This window comes from Chelonia mydas, chromosome 9 (genome assembly GCF_015237465.2).
Source record: "Chelonia mydas isolate rCheMyd1 chromosome 9, rCheMyd1.pri.v2, whole genome shotgun sequence".
Lineage (NCBI taxonomy): Eukaryota > Metazoa > Chordata > Testudines > Cheloniidae > Chelonia > Chelonia mydas.
The window spans coordinates 33,111,475-33,131,475 of NC_057855.1; the positions used below are offsets into that span (position 1 = coordinate 33,111,475).

Genomic DNA, 20,001 nt, shown 5'->3' on the forward strand with positions numbered 1-20,001 from the left:
AGAAATGGTCTGAAGCAAATAGGATGAAATTCAATAAGGATAAATGCAAAGTACTCCACTTTGGAAGGAACAATCAGCTGCACACATACAAATTGGGAAATGACTGCCTAGGAAGGAGTGCTGCAGAAAGGGATCTGGAGGTAATCACGGATCACAAGCTAACTATGTGAGTAAACAGTGTAATACTGTTGCAAAAAAGCGAACATCATTCTGGGATGTGCTAACAGGAGAGTTGTAAGCAAGACACAAGAAGGAATTCTTCTGCCCTATCCCTGGCTGATTAGGCCTCAGCTGGAGTATTTTGTCCAGTTCTGGGTGCCACATGTCAGGAAAGATGTGGACAAATTGGAGAAAGTTCAGAGAAGAGCAACAAAAATGATTAAAGGTCTAGAAAACATGACCGATGAGGGAAGATTGAAAAAAATTGGGGTTGTTTAGTCTGGAGAAGAGTAGACTGAGAGGGGACATAACAGTTTTCAACTACATAAAAGATTGTTACAGGGAGGAGGGAGAAAAATTGTTCTCTTTAACCTCTGAAGGTAGGACAAGAAGCAATGTGTTTAAATTGCAGAAAGGGAAGTTTAGGTTGTACATTATAAAAAACTTCCTAGCTGTTAGGGTGGTTAAGCACTGAAATAAATTTCCCAGGGAGGTTGTGGAATCTCTGTCATTGGAGATTTTTAAGAGCAGGTTAGACAGACACCCATCAGGGGTTCTCAAACTGGGGGTCGGAACCCTTCCGGGGGTCGTGAGGGTATTACGTGGGGAGGTCGCGAGCTGTCGGTCTCCACCTCAAACCCCGCTTTGCCTCCAACATTTATAATAGTGTTAAATATATAAGGAGTGTTTTTAATTTATAAGGGGGGTCGCACTCAGAGGCTTTCTATGTTAAAGGGATCACCAGCACAAAAGTTTGAGAACTACTGGTCTAGATAATCCTTAGTCCTGCCTTGAGTGCAGAGGACTGGACTAGAAGACCTCTCAAAGTCCCTTCCAGTTCTATGATTTTATGACAAGGATCAGGTGATGGATTTGCCAAAAACGGTATTTAGATAGATTTCTGCTGACTACATACTGGTGTGTATGCATAACTTGCATTGTAAATTACTGTATCATATGGAAGTAACATAAATTGTGGTTTTGGCCAAATCACTCTGCTTTTGTTCAAACTAGAGCCGTGTTTGGAGATTTGCCATCACTCACATGGAGCATATTCAGTTCTAGTGATCTGCAGATTTTGAAGGATGTAAAAGTATGTGCAGACCACTCACTCAGCAGAGGCTTTTGGCAGTCCCAATAAAATATAAATAATTCCAGGTTTTGGAGATATGCAGTGTTGATCTATGTGCAAATTCAAGCCTGTGTACTAACTTTTTAAAGAAGATCTAAATGTTATTGATTTCTGTTGAGTACAGAGTTTTGCAATGTTTTAAATCCACACATTATTAATATGATTTTTTTCTTTGTAGGACACAGCTGTTCATGTATCTAAGGCAAAGACAACTTAAAAAAAAAAGAGCATATCTCTATTTCCTTCTCCTTAGTTCATCTGCTAGTAATCTTAATGTTCCATAGATTCTTCTTTCAAAAATATTTTTATAATTTTTATAACTAACAACAATTATGTCATATTGTATTATGTATGTTTTAAAGTATGAATTTCTAAAGCTTTAAAATATAGTGTCCTTTGCACTTTTTTGTTATAAATTAAGATTTGGAAGATGTAGTAGAAGCCTTAGGAAGAAGAATGCTTTCAGATTTCTGTCTGGGACTTTGGCAGAATTGAAGAGGAGACTTTCCCTAGGGAATCTGTCCCAGGTTTTACACAAAACTGCTGAGGCAGGACTGTGGGCCCCCCTTCCTCTGCCCCTTATATACATGGGTGCATCTCCCATTACCTCAATGTTGATTATGTTCAGTAGAGCTTCTTATTACTAACCAGTACTTTACTAGTGTGTCTTAGGGCATTAATTAATAACACTTACAGTTAACTGGAACACTACAGAAGAAAATTTTACAGTGGCTTATATATTACTATTATATATAACTAGCTTGCATATCAGGGTTCTGATCCCAGTTTCAGATCCCAGCATTCTGATCTCATTACTCCATTGAAATTCCCACTAACATTGTTACAAGTTTTGCCCGAGTAAGGGGTGTAGGATCATTGTTTTAAGGGGTAACTTTACAGAGATGTATTTTTTACAATGATGTGTTTTTTAAACCTTGCTCAATGAAGTTAACAACTCAGAAATAAGCTTGGAAGTCTCGTAGTAATGGACACAATGTGTTTGTTCGTAGGAAATGTTTTACTGCGACTGTGAAGATCAATATATTGGTGCTTTCTGTGAAGAATTTAATGCCTGTCAAAGCAGGCCTTGTCAGAACAATGGAACCTGCACTGATGTAACACAAAAACATGATGGGAAAAATTTCACCTGCACTTGCCCTACTGGTATGTTTTACATGGTGCTTTGAATAATATATTTCTGTTTTAATATTCTGTGCATATCTTTTGCAATAAAGTGCTTTCTATATCTTTAGAGAGAAGAAGAGAAGCAAGGGGGAAGATGATACAAGAACATAGGGGCTAGTGCTACAGAGACCACTAGATGTAGGTCTTGCTATTGCGAGCATTGTCCCAGTCAATGAGAGTATTCACAGTTATAAGAATTACATATAACAGGAAGAGTTTGCTTAGACTTTGCTGCCTAAAACTGTCATGTTGTTTGCTTTTTGGTACACACTTGAAATTGTTCTCTTTTGAGTAACTAACTTTAAGTGGTGTTTTTCCGCTCAGACTAGTCAAATAGAAAATATTTCTATACAAACCGTGCAGCTGATGGATTGTTCACACAATTAATTTAAAATAAAATTTTGCAAAAATGTTATAAAATGCAAAAAGCTTAACTGAGTAATTCATCGTTGGGCTAATGGTCAAGTGTATGTGTTTTAAGTTGCTTCGGAATTGCTTTGTGAGCATTTGTTTTTTAACACTTGATCAAATGAATATTGGCATCTTAATTAGAATTAAAATTAAACTAAATATGATGGTCATAGTTGAATGCCAGAGGGTAACTTCATGTAATTACTGTTCTGTGCTGGTGGAAAATCCTTTTTACAGAATTGGCATGATTGAATATGTAGTGCTTTCATGTCTGACATTTCAAAGGCACTAAAGTTCATTGCATAGTTCTTAGACAAACCACTTCAATAGGCATTTTCCAAAATTATTTTGATTAGTTTTAAATAAAAAGCAGACTGGAATAAAATTAACAGCAACATTCAGTAGTTTATTTTCATTTCTTATAAACATTTTACCTCACATTTCCAACTCTAGTATAGGAAATAGGAATGATCTATTGGCTGTTGATATATCAAATTATTTTTTAGAGCACCTAATACTGAGAAGAATGAAAGTGGAATTGTCTGAAAAAGGAAGAGATAACAGAGGGGAAGGAGAGATTAGTATTAGAAGTTGTCATAAATATAAAGGGAAGGGTAAACACCTTTAAAATACCTCCTGGCCAGAGGAAAAACCCTTTCACCTGTAAAGGGTTAAGAAGCTAAGACAACCTTGCTGGCACCTGACCAAAATGACCAATGAGGAGACAAGATACTTTCAAAGCTAGATGGCGGGGGGGAATAAAGGGTTCTCTCTGTCTGTGTTGCTTTTGCCGGGACCAGAGCAGGAATGCAGGTCAGAACTTCTGTAAAAAGTCAGTAAGCAATCTAGTTAGATATGCGTTAGATTCTGTATTGTTTAAATGGCTGATAAAATAAGTTGTGCTGAATGGAATATATATTCCTGTTTTTGTGTCTTTTTGTAACTTAAGGTTTAGCCTAGAGGGATTCTCTATGTTTTGAATCTGATTACACTGTAAGGTATTTACCATCCTGATTTTTCAGAGGTGATTCTTTTACTTTTTCTTTAATTAAAATTCTTCTTTTAAGAACCTGATTGCTTTTTCATTGTTCTTAAGATCCAAGGGTTTGGGTCTGTGTTCACCTAAGCAAATTGGTGAGGATTTTTATCAAGCCTTCCCCAGGAAAGGGGGTGTGGGGCTTGGGGGGGATTTTGGGGGGAAAGACGTTTCCAAGCGGGCTCTTTCCCTGTTATATTTGTTAGATGCTTGGTGGTGGCAGTAAAAAAGTCCAGGGACAAAAGGTAAAATCATTTGTACCTTGGGGAAGTTTTAACCTAAGCTGGTCAAAATAAGCTTAGGGGGTTTTTCATGCAGGTCCCCACATCTGTACCCTAGAGTTCAGAGTGGGGAAGGAACCTTGACAGAAGTGGTTAAAAGTGGCTAGTTTTATAAAATGTATGCTAAATTTTGAAGTCAGTGTTGTGGCATAGAAGTATCTAAGTGTAGAATTTAGCCCAGAAGGATCATCCGTTGGAATTTTTGATACTATGGAACATATTCTGTAAATCTTCTAATCATGAAATTCCTTTTGTAGTCAATGGAAGTTACACATATATAGTGCTTGCAGAATCAAGCCCTGGAACTGTGCATAATATAGAAGTTAACAGTTAGTTCTGAAGATAGTTGAAACCTTGTGATGAAAGTCAGGTGGAATAATCAATAAATTGAACCAGGAGTAATAGATTATTCAAAGTGGCCTTACAGCCAGCACTGTTGGCCTTGGAAGAATTGTCTCAGTGTAAGGGGATCTATCAGGGTGTAATGCAGGTATAGCAGCACCTACATCACTCTCCACTCTGCAATCTGTTCTGTTCATTCCCTCTGAAGCACCTGGCATTGGCCACCATCGGAGACAGAATACTGGGCTAGGTGGACCTTTAGTCTGACCTACTATGACTGTTCTTATGTAATCAAAGTAGGGGAAATGAGCTGGGCATCCGTATGCCCCACTAATCCCAGGCTCTTGTACTGTCAACATGGGCTGTTGGCAGCCAGTTCAAGCTAGAGCAACCTTCTAACTGCTCTAACTTATGCTAGGATACCAACCCAGAAATTGCAGTATACAAAGATGACTTAAGGTAGCTATCTTGCATCCCCACCCATCATCTAAATATGCTGTTTTTTATGCCTCTGGATTTCCAGTCTCTCTCTCTCCCTTTACTTAGTTTAACTATTTTGTATGTGCAGCCCCAAACTAATTTGCATATGGGCTTCATTTAATGACTTGAATTTATACTTAAACCATGCTGGAAATGAGATATGACCTCCCTATACAAATATATTCTTCTCCATTATATTTCATAAATATACAGACGAATCCAGCTGTCTCTTTTACGAGTAAGATATGTAAATATAATTACGTAATGCTTTAAATTCTATTAACGGCAAAGGACAGTTAAGAAGAGAAAGATTAGACTGGAAGTGAACTAGAAATTGAGTGACTTGAAAAATCCCTACAGTTAAGTCATAGTGGATACAATGTATTCAGAATTCATTAACCATAAAATTGTCCGTAACTTGGAGAAGACACTTGAAAATGTATTTTTATATACTGTATAGGCATAAGCATATAAATACCTATTTAAATTCCTCTTTAAAATGTAATATTAGACTAAATTATCTTTATGTGAACTTATTTTGTAAATGTAATTCTCAAAAATTAACTATTTATAAGGCAAAAACAAATATCCAAATTCTGCTTCATGGATCCCACATTTTAGCGATGTGCAAACCTTGAGCCAAGTCCTTCAGTGGAGCTACTTGTTTGAGTAGTGGTTTGTGCATTCATCCTCTAGAAAGGTTCAGAGATTTGCTGTGGCTGGGCTTGTAGAAGTAGCCAAAAATTCATATATTTACCCAAAACTTGCCTGAAATTGGGTCTGATCATATCATCCACTCACCCAGTCAAACTTCCCATTGAAATGTAATGCTCTAACCTTAATCTAAATCTTTTGCCTGATATATTGAATAGTGAAGCTCACAAGAAAGTTTCTATATGAGATTTCTATTATATCCTGGCTTTAGTTGGGTTATGTTTCAGTAATCTCACAAATTATGTGTGTTTCATACTACTTGTGATATTTCTGATCCCAGACAAAACAAGGAAGTTTAGAAACTGATTTTTTTTTTATAAAATTAGCCAGATATCATAGATTCTTTCTCTGGCTGATCACCACTCTTCCCTGACTCCCTAAAAATAAATATATAAAAAAGAGAGAGCGAAGTTAGTGGGAACATTGCCATTGATTTCATTAGTACTAAGGCGGGGCCCATAAATATGACAATTCAGTCTTACTTAATTTTTCTTACCCTGCCTTGTTGTTGTTATCCATTCATGTTTTCAAAGATTTTTCGTTTCACTCTGATTCTTGTCTTGGACTTACATTCTTAGGCTCACACGTTCTCTTTGGGGAAAATTCAGTTATGGGGTAAGTGGGTTCAACTTCATTGAAGCCACTGGAGTAGGACTCATTTGTGCCATTGAAGAATTTAGCCCTGTTTCTTCAAACATTTGTTAAAATGTGTTGGGTTTGGCTTTTTCGGAGGTTTTTTTTCTCCTTGTAAATTTCTGCTTTTGTTTTTTGAAATCTACTGTTTTTGTAGTAATTGGAATGACTATCACTGCTTGCTTCATCTAATGTTCACTAGATTTTCTACTAGAACATATGTCAGTATATCAAGAAATGAAAAGTGGAAACTGGTGGTCTTCATGTTATTTCTTTGAGAAAAGATTCTAACAGATTCCCTTCACTGCATATTTGAAGCTAGTAGAGGAAATGGAAACTAAAAATAGAATATACTATAAACTCCTCATTTTTGAAAGCTTTCAGGACCCACAGTATCTGTGACGTACCATGTTGCCATAACCTTGCTACAAGAAAATGGTACAGAGATTTGTAACAGCACAAAATGTACAGGAACAAAGATTTTTAAAATGTATCTGACTGACAAGCTGCTTTTTTGTAGTATGACTCATTTAGGAAACTGTTAATTTGCAGCACTCAGTATTGGCTGTTTAAGACCAAAAGAATATTTTCTTTCAGTAGAAGAATACATGCAATGTACTTGTTAATTAGAGGGAATATATTTGTTTTCATAAAGCTGACAATAAAATGTCATCTTTATGGTGTGATTTGTTCCAGGTTGTTATGACAGTCTCAGCAAATCCAGCTGATTCTTTTAGCAAGTTGCAGAGCCATGCAATTACATGTCCCTCATTTGACTAAAGTTTTTCCAATCACACAGTGAATTCCAATGTAATTTTTATTTTCACAAACTTACACTTCTGAAGATGGCCATAACTGAAAATGAAGTAAGCATATTCACTACTGCACTATGCTTCAGAAAAATAATCCTATGAATGTGAGAGAGAACTTGAAACACTGGAATATGTATATCAAAAGAAAATTACTTGGCCAACAGTGTTCTGTGGTTCCTTGTGCTTGTTGTCTTTTTGTAAGTGTTATGTTCATTAAGTGTATTGTGTTTGATAAGACTGTACTACTTAATGCTAATGTAACTCTGAAATTCGAGTGCGGCCCAAATCATGAAGCTCGTATCTGGAAACAGATTCAGATCTGAACTTCTCCAAAGTTCATTGATATTCACATTTTGTGCTCTGGATAGGTGCAATAAACAAAGTTCTAATCCAGATCTGGATTTGAAATTCTCTAGAGTCTTAACATATAATGGTTTGGTTTTTCCCAGTAATAGAAAAATGCCAGTGTAGAAGGTGAAATACACATTTGGTTCTATATCCACATATCTAGAGTTCAGGGAACTTTAGCTATGCTGTTCTGGTTTAGACCCATTGGTACCTCAAGTATTTAAATCTATTTTATTATATTTATATGTATTTATTCTCATATGATAACAATGATTAATCCTGAGCACTTTTCAACTGTAGATCTCATGTCACTTTACAGATATGGGCAAGCATTTTACAGATGGAGAAACTGACACACAAGACCCCTTAAGTGACTTGCCCAGTGTCAAAACACCAAGTCAGTGGTAGAAGGGGGATTAGAACTCAGTCTCCTGATTCACAGCCTTATGCTCGAGACATTAGACTACATTTCCTCCCACTAGTCTATGGTAAACTGAAGACCACATATTGCCCTAGATCAATACACACAATTCCATTTGACATAACTGGGGATTGTAGACTTTGACAAGGATAAGATATGGTGATAAATATTCCTTTTTTTCTTTTTTTCTTTTTTACCACCAATTAACTTTAAGTATTTCACTATCATACTTGGTAACAATCAGGTGTGTAACATGCAGTACTTTTCTCTTTACACACAAATCCCTAGAGAATTAGTAGAAACAAAAGAAATCATTTTAAACATCGAATGAGAAATGTGTGGTACTTGTGATAGGATTTGAGTTTGGAGTATTTCATTACTTAGATTGTTATTTCCATGTTTAGTCCTTATTCTGAACCTACTATAATGTCTTCAAGCATATGGGAAAAAGCAAGTTAACAATCAATTGACAGTATGGGTATATCTACACCATGGGGTAACATGCACTAATGTGTTCTGCATTAATTGGCCCATGGAGACTGTCAAGGTTCCTTCCCCACTCTGAACTCTAGGGTACAGATGTGGGGACCTGCATGAAAGACCCCCTCAGCTTATTCTTATCAGCTTAGGTTAAAAACTTCCCCAAGGTACAAACTTTCCCTTGTCCTTGAACCCTAGGCTGCCACCACCAAGCGTCTTACACAAAGACCAGGGAAAGAGCCCACTTGGAGATGTCTTCCCCCAAAATATCCCCCCAAGCCCTACACCCCCTTACCTGGGGAAGGCTTGATAAGAATCCTCACCAATTTGTACATTGTACACAGACCCAAACCCTTGGATCTTAAGAACAATGAAAAAGCAATCAGGTTCTGAAAAGAAGAATTTTAATTAAAGAAAAGGTAAAAGAATCACCTCTGAAAAATCAGGATGGTAAATACCTTACAGGGTAATCAGATTCAAAACATAGAGAATCCCTCTAGGCAAAACCTTAAGTTACAAAAAGAGGAATATACATTTCATTCAGCACAGCTTATTTTACCAGCCATTAAACAAAAGGAAATCTAACTCATTTTCTATGTAGATTACTTACTAACTAACAGGGGTTGTGAGGCTGCATTCCTGATCTGTTCCCGGCAAAAGCATCACACAGACAGACAGACCCTTTGTTCCTCCACCTCGAGATTTGAAAGTATCTTGTCCTCTCATTGGTCATTTTGGGTCAGGTGCCAGCTAGGTTACCTTAGCTTCTTAACCCTTTACAGGTGAAAGGGTTTTGCCTCTGGCCAGGAGGGATTTTATAGCACTGTATACAGAAAGGTGGTTACCCTTCCCTTTATATTTATGACAGAGACCCTGCCGGTGCATTCTAAAAGTTCCCTAATGCGCATTAATGTAATACTGTTTCAAACAACACTAGATTAAAGCTCACTAGGGAACTTTTAGTGCGTACCAGCAGGGTCTACGCAGACCAATTAATGTGCAATACTTTATTGGTTTTAGAAATCACACCCTTATAATGTGCATTCCCTCACTGTATAGATGTGCCCCACACTGCACTTGCAATCTGTCGCTTGAGAACTTTGAGGAGCTTGTTTTTGGCAGAATTTACAACTGTGGTGATCGTGTCTCCACATTTCTCACTTAAAATAAACAATCCTCTCTGAGGCTCAGAAGTGGGAACAAATGACAGTCATTCAGCATACACAAATAATTCAGAATGACTTTAAAGTCTTGTTTAAAGTCTCCCTAGAGGTTTTTTGTGTTCAAATTAAAAATAAAATTGAAATTCATTTGAAGTTCTTTGTGGTTGCACAACCCCATACACACTAATGCAGTTAGAATATTGCTGTTGGTAAAATACAATTTGATAGTATCACTGTATTTGAATTTTGATTTCATAGAATCATAGAATATCAGGGTTGGAAGGGACCTCAGAAGATCATCTAGTCCAACCCCCTGCTCAAAGCAGGACCAATCCCAAATTTTTGCCCCAGATCCCTAAATGGCCCCCTCAAGGATTGAACTCACAACCCTGGGTTTTGCAGGCCAATGCTCAAACCACTGAGCTAGATTTATGTTGCTGGAACCGAGGTTCTTATTAATTGAATGTTTTAATGAAAATTTGAATATTGAGAGATTGTCATGAAAACTATTTCTCATCTCTGGGTAATATTATTCAAGGAAACTCACTTACTGGTATTTAAATGATATAATGGCAAATTTGGTAATAAAACTTTAATTTTTCTTCACTTTCTAAAACATTTGAATTATGATATAGGTTACACTGGAGAACTATGTCAGTCAGAGATTGATCACTGCAGCCAAGAGCCATGCAGAAATGGAGGTACCTGCTTTTCCAATATCAGTGGATTCAGTTGTCAATGTCCAGAAGGTAAATAGAAACAACTTCTTATTTTAAATCATACCTCTTATCAGCATTAACAAAGTTGGTGTTATATGGGATATAGTTTGATGATGTAACTTTTTAGTTAAATGATCATATATTGGAAGCTCTACCTGACAAGACATCAATTTAAGTGGATAGAATTCCAGTTTAGAAATCTTTGCATTACCATTATTAATGATGTTCAAACCACATTAAGTTTCAGTGTATATGCTGAACAAAAGAATTCTCCATGTTCAGACTGGCTTTTCTCTTTCTCTGGAGACAGTTGCTCTAATGAGTGACCCACTTAACGGCTGTGTTGAATTGACATTATGTCAGCAGTCTTAACCTTGCATTTTAGAAGAATTTTGAAAATTGTTTGTTGTATAAATAGTACCAGAATTCAATGAGACAATCATAAGATGTTGGGACTTAGCCAAATGTAGCTTGACTTCCTAATGAAATTTGTTCAAGTATCTTATATAATTAGCTAAAAGAAAATCTTATCAGTAAGAACAGTAATTAAGAAAAATACGTATTGGTTAGATAATTTTTGCCAGTTTTGAAGGTGACATTCATTCGTGTGTATAATATAATTAAATACATGCTTATACTAACCAATTAGCAGTCCTGGGTCAGTTCCTTAGCACAGATCGGGTGATACTCCCCAAAGCTCTTAAAAGTTTTGTCCCCTTGTGGCAGCAGTAGTGAGAAGGGATCAGAGCCACTATCCACCTATGTGGTGGGGGCTATCACTCTGTCTCAGCCCCTTGCTGAAGGCATCATCACCCTGACATCCCCTGCTTAAGGAAAATCCACTTGGGCCAGGCCACCAGTGAGATTTAGTCCTCCTGGAGGTGACACAGGCCAATAGGAAGACAGCAGGCCAGTTAAGAAGGCTTGCCTGCTTACTCTGAGTGGTCTGCTGGGTGAAACTGGGACAGAGGAGGAGCTCTTCTGTGCTAACCCAGCACTCCAAGGGCAGTTTGGGTCCTGGGCTTAGAAGTGCTGCAGTGAAGCATCTGCCTTTTACATTTGTTTGTTTAAAGGCACGGACAACCAGATTATTTAACCATTTAAAGATGGTATGCTGAGTTTACGGCACACCGCCCTATTTGGGATTAGCTGTCACACTTTGTAAACTGAAGCAGGGAGTGCCTGCAATGCCATACCCCAACACAAGGAGATGGAACAATGGTGTGTGGAACCACTTACACCACACATGTTTTGTGCTGACCCCCCTTGAGCTTAACTGTTGCCCTTGCAATGTCCCAAAAATACCTGCAGGAACCTGTGCCTCTCCAGCTGAACTTACTCCTTTCAACCTCAGTGGGTTTGGATATCTTTGTGCTGCGTCCACCTGATCCTACAGTCAGGTCTGCTTCTTTTCATCGTAATTATTATTTCTGCAGCTCTTTCTCTGCCACTAGCCCAGGAACATCATTGACAACCATTCTTCAGCTGCCAAAGATCTTGAAACAACTTTCATACCATGGCCTGTGTTTTATTTTGAGTACGAAGTTCTTTGATATAGTTTTTAGCACTTTGCCATTTTTGCTCAGTGCTTTGCTGTTTTTCTTCTTGGCACTTGGATGCAATTTTCTGTGGCATTTTTTGCTTTGTTATCTCACCTTCTTGCTTTGCGTCTCTGATGAAGCCTTTGCTCCTATTCAGCTCCAGTCTTTCTGTTTTGTAGCAGCTTCGAGGAGTGTCTGTGCTGCATGAACATCATTAATGGATATTCACATTTTCTGGATCACTTCTGTATGGGGATGTCAGATCTAATTTCATATGTCACCCAAGGCACTCAAGTGTTTCAGAGAATCACTCTTCTCCCTTTTGAAGGGACCTCTGCCCACAAAGAAACCCCCATATATCTGGCAAGATTCCAGCCTAGGGTGCTTTGAAGGAGAGTTACTTGAAACATAAATCTGAGTTGCCTTTGGGCATGGGTACCTCTGCTGTTGTTGGCACTGCTTGCATTGGTGCAGACCCGCATTTTCTCGAAATCCAACAATGTAGCTTTACCACCAAGGCAGGAGACTGAGTGGTACACCTAGTCCATGATGCCCTAGGCATCTCAGCACTGAAGTCTTTGGTACTGAGCACCACCTCATTTGGCGAGACATTGAAAAGGACTGGAGGCGGCTACACATCCCTGACCAATTAGCTGTGTGGCAGTGTGTGTGCAGTGACTTTGTCAAGTCCTTCCTGGTCATCCTCCAGGTTGTCTTGAAGGGTGCAATGATCTGTCAGACCCGATGTGAAAGATTATTAGAGCTCTAAATGCATTTAAAGTCCTTTTTGTACCAAGATTGACACCCACAAACCAGGAAGTCAGTTCAGAGAGCACAGGAACATAAGTCCTGTCCCCAGCAACCCTGACATTTCATGTGCCAAAGATCTTGGCACAAATGGTGTTGAAGCCTGTTAAAGCTTCCCCATTAGCTCATTTCTTTTGTAGCATGTTTGTGGATTTAAGATGACTAAATAATAGGAAATATTGCAAAGTTTTAGGGTTTGGAGCCTTTAGGAAAGAGATGCTTTCTGTTAAAGGCCCCAATTTGTGGACGAGTGACTTGTGTGTTGACTTTTTCAAAAGTAATTTTTATGGTTCATCAGAGACTATGTGATATGCTCAGGTATACAGATAAAACTTCTATAGCAAGGGATTTGTGCACTGGGATTTGGGTTGGTCCAGGCTAGCATCCAGATTTAAATGACCATGGGGAAACATTACTTTATGATTATATAAAGAATATGCATATATTACCATAGAGAACGTGCACACAATCTCAAAGGCAGAGTGAGTTGAGCTGAAATGAACAGAAACACCATTCCTATTCTCATGCTTCAGATCTAATGCACTGGTAAGTTTCTGTTGTTTCATTTTAGTATCAAAATATATTAGCATTTATTTTCCTAATAAAGAATTAGAATAAACACGATTCAGTTTTTCTATAGGAGCAAAAACAAATATTTACATCAAATATTTTCTTACTGTAATTTTAGCCAATGTAATTAGTATCAGACAGATTTCTACTGCATGTCTAATACAATAAGTACAGCACAGCACGTTGACCTCCTTTAAAAATAAACCACACTATAGATTACATCATTTTTATTAATGTTTCTGAATAACTTACAACTTGCAGCCATTATATAGAATCAGGATGGAATTAGGTGAGGATCTTCTACTTTGATTGTGTGTTTACTCTATTTGTTATACACCTCTACCCTGATATAACACTGTCCTCGGGAGCCAAAAAATCTTACCGCTTTATAGGTGAAACCGCATTATATCAAACTTACTTTGATCCACCGGAGCGCGCAGCCCTGCCCACCCGGAGCACTGCTTTACTGCGTTATATCCGAATTCATGTTCTATAGGGTCACGTTATATCGGGGTAGAGGTGTACTTGCTGCTACTGCTATGGATTACAGCATGAGTGGTCAAACCGCGGCTCGTGAGCCACATCGGCTCTTTCACAGTTAAAGTGCGGCTCATGGAGTCACCCATGATCTCCCCCACATTCTCCACCTACCAGATTGGTGGTGTGGAGCTCGGGGCTTCTGCCTTGCAGCGGGATGGTGGGGCTAGGGGTTTCTGCCAGAGCTGACTGGTGTCTGTTGTGACTCGGGGGGGGGTGGGCACAATTTAAAGGTTTGCCCCCGCCAACAGTTTGAGTCGTGCCCTACCAGGCACGCATCCCCTCCCCCCCGCGCTTACCCCTCAGTGCCCCCTCCCTGCAGCTCCCAGGTGTTAGCTCCTTGTGGAGAGGCAGCTGTAAACAGCTGGGAGCTGCAGGGAGGGGGCACTACTTTAGCTTTGCAGGGAGAGGCAGAAGCAAAAGCAGTGGCTCTCCCTGCAGCTCCCAGCTATTTGCTGCTGGCTCTCCCCAGGGCCGCAGCTCCCAGCTTGCCAGCTCCAGCAGCTGCTGTGCAGGGAAGGGGCCCAGCAGCACCATGTGACTGAGCAGGGCCAGCAAACCATAGCAAAAATCGTGAGGGAGCTGGACATGTGACTCCATGTGCACCCCTCACACATCTCCTCTGGCTAGCAGGGATGGGGGGGTTTGGGGCTTCAGCCCCACCGGAAGCACCTGCCGAAGCTTGGGGCTTCAGCAGGAACAGGGCTGTAGCCCTGAGCCCTGGCAGGTGCCTCCTGCAAGGCTGAAGCCCTGAGCCCCGGCAGGTGCGATCCATCTCTCGAACTTCTGAAGATTGTCATATCTCAGAGGGTCAGTAAGTTTGGCCACCCCTGGATTATAGATTGGAGCACAAACATTTCCCCTTTATCCAAAAAACTGTTGCTGTTTAATTGCATTATACTGCACCATGTTGTCTTTAGAATCAATCAGTGTGCAGAGCTAGATTGCCCCTTCAAGCAGAAAAACCATTGGAAGGGGACCCCATAGAGCAGGCAAAAAACTGCACTGTATTCACCTTCTGGGTTCTCTAGAGCCATCCTCTCTAGTGAAGAGAGGTTTCTGAGACTACACATCTAGCCTCCTAATCCTTTTTACATAAGGTATTCTCTGGGCAAAACACCTCCAAACTTGCAGAATTAGGTGCTGTTCTTTATGTATGGTTACCCCCGTATGTGGCTATGCTGGTCCCCTTCCCTCAGCTGAACTGTTGCTGCTTCAGTAATGTTGCTGTTGAGTATCCATCTTTCCTAATTTTGTCCCCACCACAAGGAAGGGAGAATGCTGCTGCAGAGGTCGCATCTGGTCCCTTCTGCAAAGGCAGGGGCAGTTGTACTGGGATAGAGTATCAACCAAGCACGTTAGCTATGATATTGTCCAACATGGCAAGGAAATGCAATATACTTATACTAACAATAACAGGAATTTCAGGTTTTTGTGGGGAAGAATAAGGGCTGAGCTTGTAGATGCCACATTATAAAATACAGTATTGACTGCTCTGACCAGATACATGGCCATGTTTTTTCTTATTCCATTTGAGACCATATTTTTATCTTTCTCACTCAAATACAGTTTGTGAGCTTTTATTTGGAGATTTTTAGGGAGCAGGGAGACTGAGGAGGAAATTTTTTTTGTAAATAAGCCAAAGAATACCTGCTTGGAAGTTGCAGATCTGCTATTTTTAGAATACCCTGACATGTTTCATTTCTAAAAAATATGATCAGCTTCAAGCATAGGCTTGGGCTCTTGCTCTGCTACCTTTCTGCCACTGTGCCTAATTGTAGTTGCATGTTGAGAGGAGGCCTTTCTTTCTGAAGTGCTTTCTGAAGGCCTTTCTTTCTTTCAGCACAGTAGGGGGAAGGCAGGCCAGCGATTAGTACACATTTAAAAACTAAAGTACTGGAGAATTGGGAGGTAGTATGTGGTAGAAAATGAACAGAACAGGAGAGATGGAAAATATAACCACATTACAAAAGGAAAAAAGAGAAGAGCGTGCAATGGATGGCAGAAGAAGAGATGGAAGGAAATAATGAGGAATCATTTCAACATGGTCCATTTATGTTCTACAAATGAGACCTGTGTTTTAGAAATCAGTCACGAAAAGTATGAAAGGTGAGCTTCTTAGGCAGTGGAAAGTGACCGGATTAAATAGAAGTAGTTCTTTATATTCATTAGATAATCTTTAATAGTTTTAGAGTCCTTAAAGAATGGTTAATAAACTAGAGAATCAGGCTTGAAGATCCCATGATTTTCTGCTTAACATTATATTTCAACTCCGACATATATACAAAATAAGTTGGGAAATAATCTACTATGTGCAGTTGTTGAGGCAACTTGTTTTCAGGGCACATTTGGATTTTACATTCAGAGAAGTAGAATGAAGAAATTTTTGCACTTGTGTAAGGACTGGATTAGATGGCCCAAGAAATCCCCTCCAGTGCTAATATAGATACATGTTCAGTGACTGGGAGAGGGGATATTTATTTTTCTCTTTCAATGTGTTCCGTTTGAATGAAATGTCACTTTGATCATCATCATTTCAAGCCTCATGGTAGGGTTTGAATTCAAAACGATCTTGACAAACTGGAGAAATGGTCTGAATTAAATAGGATGAAATTCAGTTAGGACAAATGCAAAGTCCTTCTCTGGAAGGAATAATCAATTCTCAAATACAAAATGGGGAGTAACTGGCTAGGGAGGGGTACCGCAGAGCAGGATCGGGGTTATAGTAGATCACAAACTAAATATGAGTCAACAATGTGATTCTGTTACAAAAAAAAGAAACATTATTCTAGGATGTATTAGCCGGAGCATTTTAAGCAAGACATGAGAAGTAATTCTTCCACTCTATTCAGCACTGAGAAGGCCTCAACTGGAGTATTGTGTCCAGTTCTGGGCACCATACTTTGGGAAAGATGTGGTCAAATTGGAGAAAGACCAGAGGAGGGCATCAAAAATGTTGAAAGGTCTAGAAAACATGACATACAAGGAAAGATTGGAAAAACTAGATTAGTTTAGTCTGGAGAAGGGAAGACGGGAGGTGTGGGGGGTGAATAACAGTTTTCAAAGGTATGTACAAGATTGTTAAAGAGGAGAGTGACAAATTGTTCTCCTTAACCACTGAGGACAGAACAAGAAGTAAAGGGCTTAAATTGCAGCAAGGTAAATTTAGGTTAGATGTTAGAAAAAACTTCCTTACTGTAAGGGTAGTTAAGTCCTGTAACAAATTACCTAGGGAGGCCGTGGAATCTCTGTTGTCATAAGTTTTTAATAACAGGTTAGATAAATGACTGTCAGGAATGGTTCTCAAACCATGGGGTCAGAGGTTTCAGGGGGTCTGTCAAGCAGGGCCAGCGTTACACTCACTGGGGCCCAGGGCAGAAAACCGAAGCCCTGCCATGTGAGGCTAAAGCCTGGGGCCCTGAGCCTGCCACCCGGCCCTGAAGGAGAAGCCTGAGCAACTTAGGTTTGTGGGGTCCACTGTGGTGTGAGGCCCTGGGCAATTGCCCTGCTTGCTGCTCCCTAATGCTGGCCCTGGCTTTTATATGCAAAAAAACAGTTGTGGGCCGTGGCGTGTTTATAGCATGTCGGAGGAGCCTCAGGAAGAAAAAGGTTGAGAACCTCAGGGCTAGATAATACTTAGTCCTGCCTCAATGCAGGGGACTAGACTTAGATGCCCGATTCAGGTCCCTTCCATTCTTACGTTTCTATGATTCTGTGAAATTTAAGAATATTGTTGATGTGGAGTTAGTGGTACAATGAGAGGAAATTAAAGCTTGACAGCGAACAGAAGGTGTTAAGTTGTGATTGGGATGAGTTGACTTGCTCTACCAGCCAATAAAATGCACACTAGGTCAATGAATTTTAATTGACTAGCAGAGTTATTGACTAGAAAACTTTGATAGACTAGGAACAGTCCAGGGGTGGTGTGGATCCTTTTCTGGATTTGTTTTCCATACCCAGGCAAGATGGGTTTTCTCTAATACGTCTAACAAAGTTGATTGTTACTTCTATACACTTGCACAATAGTCCAATCAAGGTCCATCTATCACCTTGATACTATGAACATGGGGAATACACCTATTGTGTACGTGTGGTACCCAAAGTATCTGGTGATTACAGAACACACTGTTCTTCTTAACAGTATAAAAGAGGCTGTGAATATATTTGAAAAATACTTTATTGTTAATTTAAACTATTACTGTAACTTAGTCTTCATTAAATTTTTTGCTAATGTAATTATCGTTTTACCTTGCATCCTTCCATATTGTTCTTAATTTTAAAAGCTACCTTCTTTTTGCTTAGACTATCTATTTAATGCTTTAGCCAGTTTGGTCTCTCTTGCCCTTTTGTGTGTTTAGACTTGGCTAGGATGAAAGTCAATTAAAGTCTTACTACTATTTCCTAATTATTTCTCATTTCCCTATAATAGGCATCTCTTTTATATAAAATTCTAATGAAAATTCCATAGAGCATTTTATATTTCCTCATAAAAAGGCTTTGTACAAGAAAAATTAAAAACATTTATCTTACTTCTTTTATTGCTTATCCACATATTTCAAATCTAAAATTTTTTGTAATTTCTGGTCCTCAATGTTCACTAACTTCATTTATCACATTTGACACATTTCCTAGGATTAGTTCTAATATAATCTCCAGCCAAGTTGGTTGTTCACAAAATCTTGCACTACCTCTGAAAACATTTACCTTTCTTAGTTTTTGCATGACTGTTATCCACTCAGTAGCCAAGTAATTAAAATGCTCCCATGATCAGGATTCTGGCTTTCTTTCAGAGCTCTCGTCTCTGAAAATATTTCCTGATCTACCTTCTCTTGCTGTGGTATATAGAAATGTCTAAGGAATATCACGTCTCTGACTATTTCTGTTGTCTTTGACTTCTAGCCAAATGGCTATGTCAGCAAAAATATTTTTATCATATCTTTTGAGCAATAGAATTTTTAACTGATATTGCCATCCCTTCTTGCTTCCTGTTTTATTTATTTGCCTTTGGTAAATTCTGCATTCTGATATCATAAATCCCCAGTCATTTCCCCATTTTAATCATGTGTTATTAGGGCTTCCTTTTTGCAATTTAGCTGATGAAAATTTCAGATGATATTTATCTGCAAAATAAATGTAAAGGTGAAAAACCCATTTTTCACTATTTTTATGCCGTTCTTGATCCGTGCACCTCTATTAACCTTTTCATTATTTTTTTTATTTTATTGGTAAGTATTGACTTAAATATACAATCAGAAGCACTAAAAAGTCAGACCTTCAATTTAGCAGTGTAATTATACTTGATTCTAGTATTTGCATATATTTAACTCAAACATAAGACTTGATGTAAGATATTGTGCAAAAGGCCAAATCTATCAAAAGTAGCTTCTAGTTTTGTAGGAGTCGATTTTTGTGCGGCCATATTTGAACACTTGGGACACAATTCTCAGAGATTCTGATCACCTACAACTCCTATTTAAGTCAGTGTTGCGGGCACTATAGCTATAATAAACGGCATACGTGTATACATATATGTGCATTTATAAGCTAAATTCTGCTTTCAGCTATTGCAGCGTCAACACTGCAGGGAGCAGATATCATCTAGTTGTAAGGGACTGCTCTGGCTTCCCATTCACTTAGCACATTTCAAGGAGCTGACTTTGATCTATAAAACATCAGGTACTATATTTTAGGTGCTTACTGCTTGAGAAACTACCTCTTCCAATGACTCATCAGGATATTTGAGATCAGCTGCTGGGCTCAAGCTTGTTAGTCCCTAGATTTTAAATGTTATTGGGCTGATGGCCAGGTGTTCTCTGCAGAGGGCCCTCAGCTCTGGAATTCATTTCTTCCTTTGTTCTCACAGACCAAGCCTTTTGGCATACATATTTGTCTCTGATCCGTATGTGAATATAGGGGGAAGAACAAGGTCGCAGAGAAGTCACAATCCCTGTGCTTGAGGAGCAGCTGTCTGGGCATAAAGGGATGATTCATCATTCTAAGTTCATCCATGTACCCACGATCTCTAGAAAGCATGTTTCTTGGAGCTTCCATTGGGGTGGGTAGCTCCACAGCACTCCTAAAGCAGACCAGCATGGAAAACACAAAGCTCTTAAGTACTTAACATGCTTAGCATACGCAAATCCATTCCTCGTTCAGCAGAATTCTTAAGCACATGCAGTATAGCCAGTTCAAGCCATTCAAAACTCATGAGACTGGCTTAAAAACCAGGA

General features: G+C 39.0%; 1 protein-coding gene across 1 annotated transcript in view; it reads left to right on the top strand.

Moving 5' to 3' along the window:
• DNER (delta/notch like EGF repeat containing) overlaps nt 1-20,001 on the top strand; it is a 269,335-nt gene that overhangs the window by 196,414 nt on the left and 52,920 nt on the right. The window contains exons 6-7 of the mRNA XM_007055038.4: nt 2,302-2,455; nt 10,233-10,346. Coding sequence (XP_007055100.3) covers nt 2,302-2,455; nt 10,233-10,346 — 268 coding nt within the window. The remainder of the gene's footprint in view (nt 1-2,301; nt 2,456-10,232; nt 10,347-20,001) is intronic.